This window comes from Dasypus novemcinctus, chromosome 2 (genome assembly GCF_030445035.2).
Source record: "Dasypus novemcinctus isolate mDasNov1 chromosome 2, mDasNov1.1.hap2, whole genome shotgun sequence".
NCBI classification, from domain to species: Eukaryota; Metazoa; Chordata; class Mammalia; order Cingulata; family Dasypodidae; genus Dasypus; species Dasypus novemcinctus.
The window spans coordinates 134,093,888-134,111,518 of record NC_080674.1 but is presented as its reverse complement, the minus strand read 5'-3'; the positions used below and the strand labels follow the sequence as shown (position 1 = coordinate 134,111,518).

Here is a 17,631-nt window from a genome sequence, read left to right as displayed (position 1 = left end):
GGGAGAGGGAAAGGAAAAGAAGTCGAAGGAAGGTTTCTCAGAGGCAGACAAGGTACAGTAAGGTGGGTAGGATTGTGGCTTCCTGTTCTTAAATTCTTGGAGAGACTTTTGAGCTACAAGACCCCTGTGAGTTCTGTGTCAGAGTCATCAATTCTGGAAACATATATCACATGTGACAGCCACACGTAAAGTACTTTCACACAACTTCCTATCTATAGCCTTTTTGGCTTCAACAGATGTGCTGTCAAGTAAATAATGTTGCCCTGAGTATCACTTCACAATATTTGACATACTAAAACCACTGTCTTTAATTGCATCTTTACTTCTAAAGGAATGTCGTAGAAGTCCTCTCAGGGAAAAATTCTATGAACCTCAGTAAATTTAATTTTACCAGTGGCCATTAACAGCAAATAGAACTGAATGTCCTCCAAAGAACTATCTGACAATTTTAGCATCTCTGACTTGGACCATCACGCACTAAGTTGAAAAGCTGTCAGTTTACTTGTTGATTCCTGCCAAGATGACCCAGAGGCAGGAAGGACCTGGGGTGGGAATCTCTCTGCCAAAGTATTGTACCCTGAGATGAAAACATTAAGACAATGTGTCTTTCTGGGGCAGTCCACACTTACCTATGAGTGTTGTCCAGGTGGCAGGGGCACCACTTGTCACATTTGATGCCGTACAGCCCTTCCGGACACAGTCGTGCCTCGCAGCGCTCGCCCGCAAAGCCGGCCTGGCAGAGGCACGCGCCGCTCACGTGGTAACACTTCCCTCCATTGATGCACTGGCAGGTCTCGGCGCAGCGAACTCCATATGTCCCAACCGGGCACTCCTCCTGACACCTATCGAGCAGAGGCAGGAGAAGAAGGGAGGGAAATTAATTACTCAGTGACTCAAAACACTCAATTCAGATAGGTTTGTCCTGTTAAAACTGAAGCTGCTTTTTGGACTTGACATTCATTTAGTGATTGTCCTGTTACAGGTAAGAAAAGCTTAAGATTATTCTACTTATATATAGTAGCAATAGAAGTACAACCTACTGAAAGAAGAAATAACAAAAACAAAATGAAATTATGAGCTTGTAACATACGGCTTTTTTTATACTTAGTGCCTGCCAAAGGGGTGTGTGTATATATATATTTTTTTACTAGATACCAGGAAAGGGAGAAAAGAAATTACCCAAACATGACTACCAGCCCATAATTAGTAATTAAAAAATAAGCCTTCTCCATTGGAAAGAGAAAATTTTGTGGCAAATGTGAAACTACCTTTTAATTCTCGAGGCTTTAATGTTGACATAATTTTTAATCTCAGCCATGTTCCTGCTCTTTTCACAGGTGAATAGAAACTACTGCTCCTCTTATTGAAAATTATATAACTAATAAACAATATCCTCTTTAGATCTGGGGACTTTAGGGCTACTGAAATCAGGTGTCCTTGATTCCAACCTGGGAAGCTCCTGCCAGTAGGTTGTAGGAACACACAGTTTTTGGCAAGTGAGGTTTTGTCCTGTGTTGGGGACAGGAGCGGCCAAACGGGAAGTAAAAAAAAAATTGGAGACCTCAAATCACTTTATCATATTTTGAAAATGACCTCAGAGCTCGGTGCCAGTGGAAGGGCATTCTGTGGGTAAGGTGAATGAGGTGGGAAGTTGAGTTTCTGGGCTTCAGACTGATGGAGAAGGGAAAATAATCATCACCCCCTGGAAAGCACTCCCAGCTCTCAGGCCAGCCAAGTTTCTTTCTAGCTAGGTGAGGTGACAGGTCTTTCTACAGCAGGAGAACTTTCTGCCAAGAGAGGCAGACAGGGTCCTGTCTAGCCATGTGCTCGCCACAAGCAGGGAGGTACTTTTTGAGTCTCAGCAGCCACTTCCGTTTCAGCTGTCCATTCATGCCAGATCCAGAGTCAAAAATGTAGGTCAGCATTTAATTTTTAGATCTTTATAATGCAAGCAGCAAGTATGTGACAGAGAATTCAAGAAATAGAATATTAAAAGAAATAGCAAAGGAACAGAAAAGCAAACATTTTCCACAAGGCTACGCATAATTTTAATGATAGGGTGAGATGACTATCACACCCAGCATCAAATCTTCAGAATCCTTTGATGCTTTTCTGGTTTGTTCTGGCTCTAATATATGCTTAATGTGATGGAGACAAGGTGAAGGGACTCATGCAAGTTTGGACTCATGCAAGTTTTTGACATTTTAAGAACTGTTTGTTCCCATAGACAAGTCTTCAAATCAACTGCTCCACAAACTACTAGAAAAGTTGTGAAGTAATTGAACAAATCAAACATGCTTTAAAGTGTTACATGAGTATACCTATATTCAGCATATAGTATTTTTAAAAGGTACTCTTTATTTTTAACCTGTCATAAGTTTTAATAAGCCAAGTAACTTCATTTATTCCTTAACAATGTAAACTTTAGAAAAGAAACATCATTTGGCCTCATCATGACTTCTGCTGGAGGCTGGCAAGAAAATTTTGCAAACTGTCTTCTCAGATATTCTTACAAGTCAGTATCCCCCCAAAATTGTAAAGTAATATTGTTTTCTCTCTCCTACATGAATTTGAAAACAAACCCAAAGGTTAAGTTTTGGACTATTTCCATGATATTAAGTTAGTAAAATGCAAGGTGCTAAAAGTAGTTTAATGTGGTACAGATTAGAAGCTAGGGAAATTGTCCATAGCAAATTACAGGGAACCATTTTGCGTATTTATCATACTCTGGCAGACATTTCCTTTTCTTTGGGAAAAAAATCCATAATAGTTGGTCATGACTTATATTTACCTTTCTTACCTATAATTATATATACTGCTAGTTTTTGTTATAAATAGCAAAAAGCCATTTGAATTTTACTTTCAGGGACTCAAATAGCCATTATCTATGGTTTATTTATATTCCCTCTTTCTGTTTATCAATGTTGCACTTGTAAGAGAATCCTGTTAATAACAGTTATGTGTATTTCCATCTACCACACCAAAATGGAAGGATAACGCTCTAGAAATAGATATTTTCCATCTTGAAAATAAATATGACCATGAAGCCACTTATGCCTTTCTAATTGGTTAAAGTAAAATTCATTGTCAACTGTCTTATCCCTCTTTTCGGCCTCTTTATCTAAAAAAAGCATCATTTTCCAATGAATTTTAGGCCTTTAATTTTGTTTTTGTGACACCAGTAGGAGATACAGATTCTAAGAAGAGTGTTTCAAGAATCAGTAAAAGGGGAAATATGTTTTCTTAGGAGAGATGACAGAGAAGTGATACAGATATAGCAATAAATATTGCCCACAGTAAAATTATGAAATTTGGGCATTCTAATTTTTTAAGATTTCAAATAATGCCCTGGAATTGGGAAGAAAGGATAAGCATTAAGTAGAGATGAACTAATAAAAGAGGACTCTAATTCCTAAACCAGTGAGAGTCACAGACTTGTAAATAACATATTTTTGGTCATTCTCATCATGAACTTAAAGAACAGAGAGTAGTTTAGCATGTGAGGGATGGCAGCTTCCTCGTTCATGCTTGTACATTAAGCATGTCCCTTTCTAGAGTGAGTGGAATACTTGCACCAAACCACAATTTAGTGTGAAAGAATCACATTTTTCCTTAAACCTGGAATGGATGGAAAAGTTGCCTGCCATTCTAACATCTGAACTGCTGCTCTTAGGAAAATGCAAAAGCATTGGAAAAGAGCCAACTTTTCAGCATTCCTAGATATAGGACGGAGTAGCTCCACTAAAGACCAAAGCTGCATTCCTCCAATTCCAATCTATAATTTCCTATTTCACCTCCTCGCACCCACATTTATTTTTATTTGCAGGGCAATGTAAAACACAGGCATGCCAGGACTGTCTTCGGTTTCACTTTAACAGAGTCTATTTTTGAGTTACACAATCCTTCATTCAAGTAGCACTTACCAAGCACAAATTTTCTGTAGGGGACCCATGCTAGGCCATCTGAGGCCCCATTGTGATTCCATGACAACCCTACTAGCATTGGGAACACTCTTTGTTAACCCCTACTGAAGATTTTTATTGAAGGTCTGGAAACCATCCTCTGCTTCCACTCTTACTTGACTGACACACATTAAATTTCCTCACCACAATATCCTTTCAACCTTTCCACAAACCCAAAGCCTTTTATTTGGACATCTCATGCACTGCTCTGCCTGCCAACAAAATTCCTGTTTTGTTTTTTCTTTTTCCCCTCCGGATGTGGTTCCCACATCCTGGCAATGCTTTGCTGGCAGCTGCCTGAAGAGGTAGGTACCTGTTCCTCTAAGCAGCAGCCCTCTAGCTTAACCTCCGTGACCAAGTTACTGCTGACTTCCCAAAACGGAAATGGCAAGTTAAGACCACCCCATCCTCTTGAGGCCTCTTTCCCCAAACCTCCTGCCACAAACTGCCCCCCCCACACACTCATTTTCTCCTTTCAAAGTGGCAAATGGACTTGTCATTTTATTTGTTAACTCTAGGATCCAAATGGGGATAACATAATTGAAAACAAAAAAACTATAATCATATCATTGGTTCATCAGAAAAACAATAGTTAACAAGAACAGCAACCCAAGAAACATGGTTCCTTTTCATTTTCCTTCTCTTTCTCTGGTTCTTTATCTCCCTTACCTCAAATCTAAAATTCACCTGCAAATTAGCTATTATCCCCTTTCCCTGTATTCCAAATAAGAAGGTACATACAAGCTTGCTTGCCTTGTATGTTTGCTGAATTGGCACTGGCTCTAATTTGAGACTTAAGTCCCTGGAAGGCAAGAAAACAATTGTATTTTCATTTTTAGTACCCAAAAATATCATGTAAAAATATTGTTTAGGATTCTGCTTGGTCTCAAGCTTCTTCTTTCCTGACTTATCTTTCTATAATGAAATGTTCATGCCATGTGGATCCAGAACTCTTTAACAACCTAATCTACCCAAAATACAATCTCATACCAGGATGTCAGTCATAAAAAACTTTCTGAATAGCCCTATTATATGTCCTAAGAATCATGAAGGAAAGATTTAGAACATCAAACGATTATAAGAAAAATACATATAATCATATTAACAAATGATGAAAAGACATTTATGAAATTAAGCAGGGACTACTAACAAAATCTCATAATAAACTAGGAATTTGAAAAAGATTACTTAAACATGAAGAAGACAATAAAGCATATCTACTAAAAACCAGTAATAAATATATGGACCTATACTGAAGTCATTTCCATTAAATTAGGATCAAGACAAGAATTGCCACCTTTACCTCTATTCATCAATACTGATTTAAAAATTCAAATTAATGAAAGTCATTATAAATACTGAAAAGAAGAGACTAACATCTTTATTTGCAGATGATATGATTGTGTAGCTAAACTCTGTTTGCTAAAAATAACATCAAATTTAACTAATAATTTGGAAAGGTGACTGATAAAAATATCAATATTCAAAAGCAATTTTTCCTTTATCCAGCAATGTCCAGGTAAAAACTGAAATGATATTTTTAAAAATTACAAAATACTTAGAAATAAATTTAACAAGAAAATGCAGGGTCTAATTGTGGGGGGGAAAATAAACAAACAAACATTATAGTGTCATAAAATTAGAACAGGATATTAGAAAAAAAAGAGAGAGAGAGCAAAAAGGTTGAAAGAGTTCTTAGTTCACAGACATCACTCAAAAATAACAATAGCTAATATTTATACAATTCATAGCCATCCCTTGAACATAACAATAACTAGTATTTATGTTCCAGCACTGCTCTAGTAGTTTTAATGTATTAACTTGTTTAATCCTTATAGCAACCCTAGAGAAAGGAATGGTTAGTCTTTGAAGGTTACAGATGAGGATGTGTATAAGAACACGTGGCCTAAACCCAGGTAGGTTGTTCTAAAATCTTTGTTCTTCACCATTATGCTTGTCAGTCACTTGAGTTTCTTTGATCTAATTTTACATAAAGATTCAAGGAGCTTAATAATCTTATCTTCCAGGAAATAATAGATTAAAGAGCAAGTCAGAAGGCGTAGGATGAGCAAAGCCCTCTAAGGCAACAGCTTACCATCTAATACAGAAAAGGATAAAGAGCACATGCAAGCACCCACAGGCACAGACATCTGCTCTGATTTCATGTGATGTCACAGAGCCCTATAAACTCCAGCATAACCTATATCACTCACCATACAATATAATGACTGGAACTTTTAATAGAATACTGAAGCATAAGAAAGTTACGCCCAACATCTTTTTTTAGGAATTTTTTTAAAGATGAAATTCATATAACATAAAATTAACCATTTTAAAGTGTACAATTCAGTGGCATTGATTACAGTCACAATGTTGGGCAACCACCACCTCCAGCTCCAGAACAGTTTCATCACATACACCCCAAACACCTAATACCCACTAAGCAGCCACTCTCTATTATCCTCTCCCCCTGGCCCCTGGCAACTACCAATCTATCTCTACAGTTTTACCTATACTGGATAGTTCATATAAATGAAATCATACAATATGTGGCATTTTGTGTTTGTCTTCTTTAACTTAATATACTGTTTTCAAGTTTCTTCCATTTGAAGCATGAATCAGAACTTCATTCCTTTTCATGGTTGGATAACATTCCATTGAATGGATATACCACATTTTGTGTTTCTACTCATCTGTTGACAGACATTTGTATTGTTTCCACCTTGGGCTATTGTGAATAATGTTGCTATGAACATGGGCATACAAGTATCTGTGTGAGTACCTATTTTTCAGTTCTTTTAGATACATAACTAGGAGTAGAATTGCTGGATCATATGGTAATTGTTTAATGTTTTGAGGGCTAACATGCTTTTCAAAGGACTTAAGCATGCATTCCATTTTAAGATAAATATATCCAAAATGCTTAAAATGTAAAAGTATTTGGTGCCTGAAGTGGCAGTCCTAAATACGCAACAGTTAGAATGACTCATTCACCGTGGGCTCTGAATAGCTGAATGTTTTATGGATTATTTTTCTTAATGCTCTCGCTGTATGTTCAATTCACCATTGCTGCCTCTGATTCAGTTTCTATGCATTGAGTTGGCGTGGAATGTGTCAAACACTGATATCTTACAGATGCTTCTGGAATATTATGGAAGAGTCACAAAATATTGGAGGTGCTCCCTGGACCCTCTAAGCTTTCTATTACACTATTACAAATGTTTGGAAAAATACAAAAGCATCCCTTACCGTTCCCCTGTGTATCCTGGACTGCAGTGACATTGGCCTGTGGCAGCATCACATGTCCCTCCATTATGGCACTGACATTCTTGAGAACAGTTCTTTCCAAAGCGACCCTCAGGGCAAGGCTGACCACACACTGTGCCCTGCATTCAAAAAGACTTGGAAAATTAGATGGGCCTCCAGCCAGGGAAGGGCCAGGGGAGGGGGAAGGAAAGAGAGAAAACAGAAAGAGAAGGAGGGTATGAGAACAGAGCTGCAAGAAAATTAGATTAAAGAAATTTTAGAACACACAGAATCTGTTCATCTTTAAAAAATGTTAAATTTTTAAAATTGGCTTATTTACCTGTTAAACCTAAATCTCAAAACACATTCAAATATGGCAGAATAATAATCTTCAGAATATCCATATTAAAAAAAAGCTAAAACAAAGTTACATCAAATTATTATGGTAACCTAAGGAATTTATAAATCCTTCTAAGTGTTCTTCCTTGTGTCTTACATGCACAATAAGTCAGTGATACTTATTGAGCATCCATTACATGAACAGCAACATCTGGCACAAATGGAATATCCAAATGCTTTACCATATGTTCTAGAGAAAATACACATTATCATTGGCTTTGTTTCTTATAATGCAGCATAATATAAGATTGAAATTTTGGGTACCTGAATAAATAACAACATTACCTAGGAAATATTTCCATGGGAATGAACCTAGACATTTTATTTAAGCAAAACATTTTTTATCTTCAGCAGGTTAGACAAACATTTCTGAACCAAGCTCAATAGGAAAGCTTATTTCCTGGGGAGGAAAAAAAAAGAGTAGTTGGACATCTCCTCACCCTAGAGACTGTCCACCTTGTCAGGAACTATCACTATATTTATTCCAATTCTATATGGATAAGACTAAGATATTATAACAATAAGCCAATGAAATATTACACTATTTTCTACTTCACTTGGCTACATAACTTGTGCCTGTAGCTTCTGATCTATTTATTTGAGTTATTATAGTTGGACAAATGACATGTCCCAAATAACAGGGATTTTTCTAATTTTTTTTTCTAACTGTTGGAAGTTGTTGCTTTGTCCTCCCTCTCTCTAAAAAAGGCAGACTGCGGGCACTCTGAAATTGGAGGCTAGTGAACACCAGATGGTTTTTTAAGTGTTTATTCTGGATAGCACAAGAAAATACATTTCTTCCAACTCCTGGCTACCACAAAAGGCAGTTGGTGTGCTAATTAAGTCTCCTCTGGTGGTTTCTAGTCAACAGACAGGGAAAGTTCTTCCACAGACTTTTGGAACCCAAAAGGCCTTTGAGAGATGATTCAAATCAATACATACCGAAAACCATGTATGGGCCAGGCAGGGTGCTAAGCACCTAGAATCAGAGATAAGCTCACAATGTGGGAAGCTAAATGTAAATGTAAAAATAGCCATGATGCTTTCATTCTCACACAAGATATTATATGTGTAATAATGTGAAAACAAGACTGAGGGACTGAATAAAGTCCCAAAGGTTAGTCTATGGTGAGGGTTTGTCTGGTGAAAATTTTCACTCTCTCAGGGCTGCACAAAAAACTACCCACATTTTGAGATGGCTGCACATAAATTTCTGAGTGCTATAGAAATATTGTTTATGAAAAAGGATTAAGGTGTGCAAACAGCTTTAAGAAGGACGTTATTTCTATTAGTTTAAATGCATAGGTATGTATGTATTATAGGAATTTGCATTCATCTTTGAAAAGCACCTAAGATAATAACACAAAAATGTTGTAATGTGAAGTATAAGCTGAGCTCAGCTAGCACACAAAGAAAAATACTTGATGCATTCAGCAAGAAACATTTGTCGATGTAGGGGACCCAGCATATAGGGAAGGTGGTGGAGGGGAGGCTCCACTCGGCAGATGGAGATGGTCCATCTCTCCACCTTCTAGAACTCATGGCGCCAAGTCTGTGGTTACCACTATTGTATGTCATGAATACTCCAACAGAGAAGATAAAAGTGTCAACCCCAAAATGAGGAGGCTCCGTTGACAATATCTACACAAAATCTAAGGAGTAGAATGTCTGAATTTCCAAAGAAATTCATGGTGCTCTCTGGACAGTCTGCCACTCCAGCAAACTCCTTTTATTGTCAAGGACTAAGCTATGTCCAGTGTTTGCAACTGGTTTAATATAGGAAGACAAGATGAGGAGTCGAAGATAAGCCAGCATTTCTCTCTAAGTCAACTAAGAGAGAAATGTTGGTGTTAACTAAAATAGGAAAGGTAGAAGGGAGTAAGACTTGAAAAAGGCTGGGGTGTATAGTACATTTGGTTTATTAACATCCAGTATGATGAGCTTGCTTGAACCACCTAAGTACTCCTTCAATATCTCCCTCACCTGCCTCATCCTCAGGCACTCAATAAAAGGTGTCCTTCCTCTGATTCAATTACCTCACGGAATTTCTCCAGATTCTGCTTCTAAAATTGTACTTTGTCTTGACTGTTTGCCATTCCTAACCCTCATCTTGGATCTGAAACTTGTTTCCCACTTGGCCCAGTGGTCTTGACATTTTGAACTCTCCCTTACTTCCTATGGCCCTCATTGGGAAGTGGACTCCAGTTCTCCTTTACTCCAGATCACAAGGATAACACCATACCAATTCCACCTCCATGTTTTGCTCCTGAGACTCCAGTTTGTGTGGAGCCTTGAAAGATGGTGGTTCCATGTCTACAGGTTGTCTAATTAGGGTATCTAAGAGGATAATGAAAAATTCATACCTGGGCTCAAGTGAGGTCGGGTCAATAGACTTGTAAGATTTGGGGGAAATTAGCAGATAGTTGTTAAAAGTATGGGTTTCTTTGCAGAGAATTCATGGTGAAAAAGAGGAAAGGAGCAAGAATAAACCCTAGGAAATACTGGCAATTAAATGGGATGTAGAAGAAGGGGGATCAGGAAAAGACCTAAATCAAGAAGAGTAAGAGAGGTAGGAGAGAGGATTATTAGAGAAGTAGAAGGCAAAGAGATTAAGGAAGGAAGGGGGATGACCGAGAATGTCAAAAGCCTTAGCAGAGAAATACACAGTTTCTATTTGGAACAATGAAAATGTTTTGGTAATGGATGGCAGTGACAGTAAAACAACATTGTAAACATAATTAACAGCACTGAAATATATATGTGAATGTGGTTAAAGGGAAAATATTAGTTTATATATATGGTAATAGAATAAATTTTAAAAATCCATGAAACTGTACTACACAAACAGTGAACTCTAAATTAAACCACGGACTATAGTTAAAAGTACAATTATAAGACTGTGCTTTCATCAATTCTTACAAATGTACCACACCAATGCTAAGTGTTAATAATAGGGTGGTATTTGGGAGTCTTGTATTTTATGCATGACTATTCTGAAAACCCACAATTTCTCTAATAAAAATTTTTTTACCAAAAAAAAGCTTTAGCAGAGTGAAAGAGAATGAAAACAGAAGAGTCATCACTAGATTTGGTAATTAAAGAAATCCCTCGTAACCTTTGAAAGAGATTTCAGTACAGCTAATGGAGACAAAAGGTGGTCATGAAATGAGTTTTTATTTTAAGAAGATTGTTAATGAAAAAACAGGGTAGACACTTGGTCATTCCCTCTCCTGCCTTTAAGAAGACATACCAATAAACCAACTCAGAGACATAAGAACTGATACTATTTTCCCATCTCAGAGAAATCTAGTCAGTAAGCCAGCTTTGACATAATGTAACCACATAACTATGGCCTGTGAGATACTACATGCAGAAAGAGTATCATGGTCAAATCCAGGGAAGTATGATGAGTTATAGCTCTCTCTTGGATCATTACATTAAAGGCCCTGAGAACTTCTGCAACACTTGGTAAACTGGGTTAACCTCAAGGTGTCTCCAAACTTCCAGCTAAAGTTTTTCACATAACACTTATTCTCTTGAGAAAAATGTTGTCAAGAATAATAGTGAGCCAGGGAACATAGTTATGAACATGATTATTTAAATAGTTCCAGTGTTTATTGACAGTGAAGGCTATCATGTGTGAGCCTAGGTATCTCCCTCTTTTTATCCTGTGGGGAAATTCAGGACAGATGGCCACTATCTTTTCCATGAGAACTTTTGATGCATTTCAAGTCCAGGATTAAATCACCTTCTACCTTCTCTAGACTGACGAATTCCAGCTTTGAGATGACTAAGCACTTCCAATTTTGGAATCTTTAACCACCAACGTACTTTTCCTGCACAAGCCTATTTACTTGAGTATCCTAAAAACAGATGCCCTTGGAGGGAAGGGAAGCTTACCATCCAGCCAGAAGGACAAGAGCATTCTCCAGTAACGTGATGGCACACTCCTCCATTTTGGCAGGGACATCTTTGCTCACACTGTGGACCATGTTTGCCAGGGGGACACAGATCTTCGCAGCTGAGGAAATAATGCATGATAAAGGGCACCATTATTTACCCAACCACACAAGCCTCAGGTTTGCAGATACACAGTTGATAGTAATGCCCAGGGCCTGAAAATAAGCAAACCTTCTCTGCTCAATAATTCATTTAATTAATATCAGAGCATGAATCACACTAGTCAGAAGGGTCTTTGAAGGGTCACCTAGTCATTCCCTTTGTTTGGGGGTCTTTTCTAATGAAACCATTACGGTTTGAGGAGAATCTGCCCTATTTGAGATCAGCAAGGAAGAAAAATGGCTGCACAGTTCTTGGTGGCAGGAACATTCCAAGCAACTTCTAAATCCAAAGTGCTACAGTTTAAGCCTACTTTTGTTTGTGTGTTTGTTCTAACCTCAAAGGAGACTGAAACATTTGCACATCCCTCCCTTTGTGTGTAGATTCTTCATAATCAATTTTCAGCATTCTCTTCCTCAGACAGAAGAGTCTCCGTTCCTTTAACCCTTCCTATATTGCATGAGCCTTCCTCTCTAAGCCTTTGTCTTTTTTGCTCTCCTGTGAAATCGCTCCAAGTTTCCCACAGCCTTATTCAATTGCAGCCTTGATAGAATCCCATAAAAGCAATATTAACAATTAAACAGTTTGAGACAACCATCCATTCTTCTGAAAATCAGGACTTTCTAGGCAAATGCAATTTTTTCTTTTGCTCTACTTTATAGATGTAACACTGTTGGTGGGAAGTAGTTACCTAATCTGTGACAATTTTTTTAGTTCCTTGATTTATAAGTGTAATTTTCTCAATAAGGAAACTATTTTTCTATCTTTTACTTCTGGCAAATTCTGCTTTCTTCTGTTCTACTTGCTAATACAGTCAAACCAGAAGAATGCTCTTTCCACAAAAGTATTGGAGATTAACTAGTTACTTCAATGTTCATCAGAAAGAATTAAACTCTCTGCATGCACACATCCTATACATACATGGTATGTATACTTTAATATATACAGAGTCACCTAAGTATTCATGGGCATTAAAGAACCTCGTTAGCCTTCTATCAGGTTCTAACATCTTCCTCCTGATTCTTTCCTAAGGCACTGAACCCACCCAACTTTATTCAGCTAATTAATTGGCATGCAGAGCAGAATAATATGGCCCACTGACAGCCAACAGTGTAAAATGAATACAATAGCTGTAGAATCAAAGCAGAACCTGAAATCTACCCTCAACAAGCACCAAACAGTACCATTCTGACCTTCTCTATCTTTGCCCTGACCAAAGGAGAGCACGGAGGCTGGTCCTAGGCTCTGGCTGGGCTCTCACAGCTGGAGCAGCCAGTGTTCATTCCTGCTGGTTCCTATATGTGGGCTTGGACTCCAGACCCACCAGGAACTCTTCAGCCAGCAACAACTCAGAAGCACAAGGAACAGGGTGGCTGTAGCAGCATGACTGGAGAAGGTGGGCTGGCGCTGCCCAGCATTGAGCAGTTGCCACTTACAAGGCTCCAGTGTATCCTGGTGGGCAGCGGCACTCCCCCGTGACATGGTCGCAGGTGGCTCCATTCTGGCACTGGCATCTCTGGTGACAGTCATTACCGTAGGTGCCCTGCTCACAGCGGCCCTCGCAGCGCCAGCCCCGGAAGCCTGCAGCACAGTGGCAAGCCCCTGTGATGGGGTTGCACAGAGCCCTGTTTTTGCACTGGCATCGGCTGCTGCAGTGGGGCCCCCAGTGGTCACCGTCACAGGCTGAGGTCAGGGAAAGAAACAGTGGAGGCCATCAGGGTATTTGGGTAATGGCAAGTCCTTCACAACCACTTTAGTCTCCCCTTGGAGATAATGCTGGCTTGATGAGCCCTTCACAGTCTTCCCTTAGCTGGACATTGAGGTCCTGGCACCAACCCACAGCAGTCTGTCACAAACTGGCTGCTCAGCACTAACTGGGCCACTTACTGTCATCCCATTGTTTAAGTGATGCTGTTATAGAAGTTGAGAGAGGTTCAATTATTTGCATATAGAAAGGCCAGGACTCAGGAATGATTTTGAGAAGGAAAAATGATTTATTGATGGCCAGCTGGACTTGGGAGTTTTTTGTTTCAAACCTGAGCTTCGAACAAGATTTTCAAGTTCTTTTTACAGGGTGGGAAGTCAAAGGGTGCTTTTATGAAAGAAAACTATTTTCTTTGTTAGTTAAGTGTTTGCCTGAGTACCAGATAGGTTTTGAATTAACAAATAGCCCACATTTTAGGTAGCTTGAGTTAGCATCTTGCTTACATTCTATCTGGATGCAACTTCGAATACACATTCAGTGGTATGTTTTTTTCTGAACATTCAAAGCCTATAGGGCCTATATCACTTAACTGATTCCTAGAGACTAGGCACACTTGGATGCAGAATTAGATGATTTTGAATTTATGCACAGGCTATATTATATTTCCTATTCGAGGCCAAGTTCAAGTTTCTTTAAGCTTTGGCATCACCACCATCAGAGTTTCCCTGGACTGACTGGTATGTATATAGAGTTTGCATTGCTAAATTGCCTTCCAGGACTGGAGTTGTTGCCATTGTCACTACGGACAGGACTGCAGCCTTTTACTGTCCCACACCCACAAATCAGGACACAAAGAGATGAACAGCCTCCCACCTGTAGTCCACATCAATGCTACAGTCCCAAACCCATGCCTTTACTCAGCCTGTTCCCTGCACCAGAGTATAGAGTCTGACAAGTTAGAGTAACAAGCCAGCCAGGGTGTGAGGGTTTGGTGTGGGGAGAGGAGGCTGGCCACGCAAGAGTTCAGATCAGTGAGGAGGCTTGAACCAAGGCAGTGATTGTGAAGATGAAGTGAGGACCTAGAGGCACAGCTACCGGGAAGTGGACTAACCCTGCCACAGATCTCGGTCAGAGCACTCAGAAGGAACCTGCTTTTAAAATAGCAATGAAAATACGTGCGATTGGGAGTCCATCAGAAGAGGCTGGGGGAAAAAATGAATAGAATGTCTAAATACACTGACCTACTAAAAAAATAAAACAAACCTGAATCTAAAAATATACAGCAAACAAAAGGTGGTAGGCACATGAAACCAGAAAAGACAAAGCCAGCAAATGGCATTGGAAAGACAGATGTAAAATGTAGTTCCAAAGAAAAGAAAGAGAGGTGGCACTAGAAAAGTCGGTGAATAGGAAAAGGGAGGAGGGAGGGGAAGAAAACAAACAAAAAACACAATTCTAAATGTTCTAAAGATTGTAAAGGGTAATGATAAGCAAATCCTATACTTAATATGTATTGCGTAGGCAGCAGTGCATTTATTTATTAATTAGATGTAAAAATCACTAGGGAAGCTGCACCCTGCCTAGAGCTCTTCTGATAAATTGCTTTTATGATTAAAAAAAAAGTTTCATTTCATAAAAATGCTATAACTTCAACAGATTTGGAATAAACTATTATGTTAAAAAAAACTCTAGGTATACAGCAAAAAAATTTGTAAGTGCAGGACCCATATTCTAATACTAGAAACTACCTTTGATTTTGTAAAATCAAAAGGTTTAAAATGAATAATTCTGTTTTTAATCAGTATGGCTTTGGTCTCATTAGTACTTTAATAAACACACTTTAACACAATTAAAACAATGAGAGAGAATTATTGAATTTAAAGCAGATCAGAAAGCAATTACCTAAAACTCACAATCTTCTTTCAGAAAATAATATTAGCTGGTAGTTTCAAGAAGAGATTTAAACCTAATTATTATTCATATGAACTGTTTCTTTTATTGCCTATGTATATAGACAAATGATTTTTTTTCAACTGAAACTCTTTTAATCTAGGATCTATTCTTTAAAAAAATTACATGGTCTGTTTCTTCAAAATCTCTCAACTGTCCCAGGTAAAAATGAATTTATCCTGCTCTTAAAGTAAAGTAAAATACACAGTGCTTTGTAACTTGTTTCCTGGTTCATCAATCCTCAAGAATACAGAAAACCTTCATGCCTTGTACACCAAATCCATTGTCCTGTAATTTGATACTATATTCTCCTATCTTCCTAATTCATCAGTATTCTCTCTATATAAATGAACTTATTCCTGAAACATTAATGCATCCTTGACCCTACTCTTTTCTAGACTAAATATTACAAACTCAATTCTATTAACTTATTTTCAAAAGGTTTATTCAGATTCATTCATCTGCTTCTCTGAACTGTCTTCAAAGTTTCCATTCTTTCAACTTCTGAGTACTTCTGGTATTCAATTAAATCCTGTCTTATGTTTATGTGTAATGAAGGATTATTTGATTGACACACAAAGCAATTTCAGCTAATAAAATTACCTTGATAATGCCATCAAGGTCCTGTCAAAAGCATTTAAAAATCATGATGGGTTATATAGAGTTCTTTTTCCCCATAGTGATAAGAGTGGGTTCCTAGCATATATGCCTTACTAAATAATTTTACAACAATAGGAGAGTCGTAGAAGAAGTAAAGGTATCATCTCCAACTGTCATTCAACATTCAACAACTTCTTTCCCTGAAGAAGGAACCAGCTCTATTTGCTTGAGATTGCTGGGCAGGGGTGGTTGGGGTGGGGGTGGTGGGGGGAATGACAGACAGACACACAGTTGGACTTCAAGATACCTCCTCATGGTAGAAAGTAGTTCATATAGCAGAAATTGGTAACTACATAGAAAGGGTCTCAGGCTTTTAAAAAAATATCATGCCGACATGGTTAATTTTCTGGCTATATCTAAGCGCTGTGGTATGCTTTGAAGTGACAGCTTCCTTTCTGGGTTGTGTTTTCCTAAAAGGCCACTGATACATGGACCTCACAATGTGAATACTGTGCATCAACATGGGCTATGCTGGAGAAAATAAAAATCCAATACACAAGTTTACAAATAGGCAGGAAGTGGACCAAGGAGGACACAGAAGACTGGATTGAATTCAGACATTTCTGTGACTTCCTTTCCTTCCTTTCTCATCCTTAACTACTTTTACACATTTGTTTTTAAATGCACCCTGAGAGAGAGAGACAGTTTACTGCACAAAAGCAAGCCTTCACCCCTGATTACTATAAATATAAAGGTACCTTAAGCTGGTCTAGACAAGAGGCCAAACTTGTTCCTTATGGTTGGGACAGAGCTTGATCAATTATCCTGAATTCAAGTGCTAAACTCAAACCATCTGATATCTTCATTTAACACCTCATTCGAATCTCCAGGAGGCAATTTTTTCAGTCCTCCAGAGATAGGGATTTGGTTACTCCCACTGACAATTTAGAAAAAAATATAACATGGAAATAGCATGAGTAGCCTAATAGGGTAAAAGGGTAAATGAGCAAAATTTAGTCTCAGAATAAAGTGAAAAGAATGCCAATGCTAGTGAACAAGTGGTGATTCATTTGCAGCTTCTGGTTTCAGCTCTTATTGCGTTAACAGCTGGAAATGGGCTAGCAGATGCAATCTTCTCAGATTAAGGCAGATGTTTCAAGAGACAGCTTAATGAGGTTCTCAGACAGGCCCAGACAGCTTGCTCTAATACACTCCCCTATTTTGTTGAAAAATAAAAAGAATTTTAATCTACTCTGTTATATCAGATTTATACAACCTATGCTCTAACCCTTAGTATGTGATACAAAAAAACTCATGCCTCTTGAAGCTTACAGTTAATGGCAGAGGCATCAATAGTCCACAAAATAGTAGGTGATGAGTAGTAAGGTAAAGACAGGGACTGGGAACAATGGAAAACACAGAAGTGAGACTTGATCAATGATGGCATTTGGGGAAGGCCTTCCAGCTATAAATTGGTGTCTAAGATGAGACCTAAGTACAGAGTGTGCCATATTTGGGTAATGGGAAGAGGATACATTTGGAAAGAATAGAAATAAGTAGAGATGGAGAGATACTTGACATGTTCTCTCCTTTCTGCAGTCCTCCCTAGTCTTACAAACTCAGCCCAGAAATCTCTGTCCTCCAGGCATATTTTTCAGACCCCATATGAGATGCTTCCTGTATATGGCATTATCTATTGTCCATGTCATT

The 17,631-nt window shown here is 38.4% G+C and overlaps 1 protein-coding gene across 9 annotated transcripts in view; it reads right to left on the bottom strand.

Moving 5' to 3' along the window:
* MEGF10 (multiple EGF like domains 10) overlaps positions 1–17,631 on the bottom strand; it is a 421,346-nt gene that overhangs the window by 49,129 nt on the left and 354,586 nt on the right. For all 9 annotated transcript variants that reach the window (XM_071209742.1, XM_071209743.1, XM_071209736.1 and 6 more), the window contains 4 exons: positions 13,103–13,349; positions 11,508–11,628; positions 7,212–7,348; positions 630–842 (listed from right to left, as the gene is read on the bottom strand). In XM_071209742.1, coding sequence (XP_071065843.1) covers positions 630–842; positions 7,212–7,348; positions 11,508–11,628; positions 13,103–13,349 — 718 coding nt within the window. The remainder of the gene's footprint in view (positions 1–629; positions 843–7,211; positions 7,349–11,507; positions 11,629–13,102; positions 13,350–17,631) is intronic.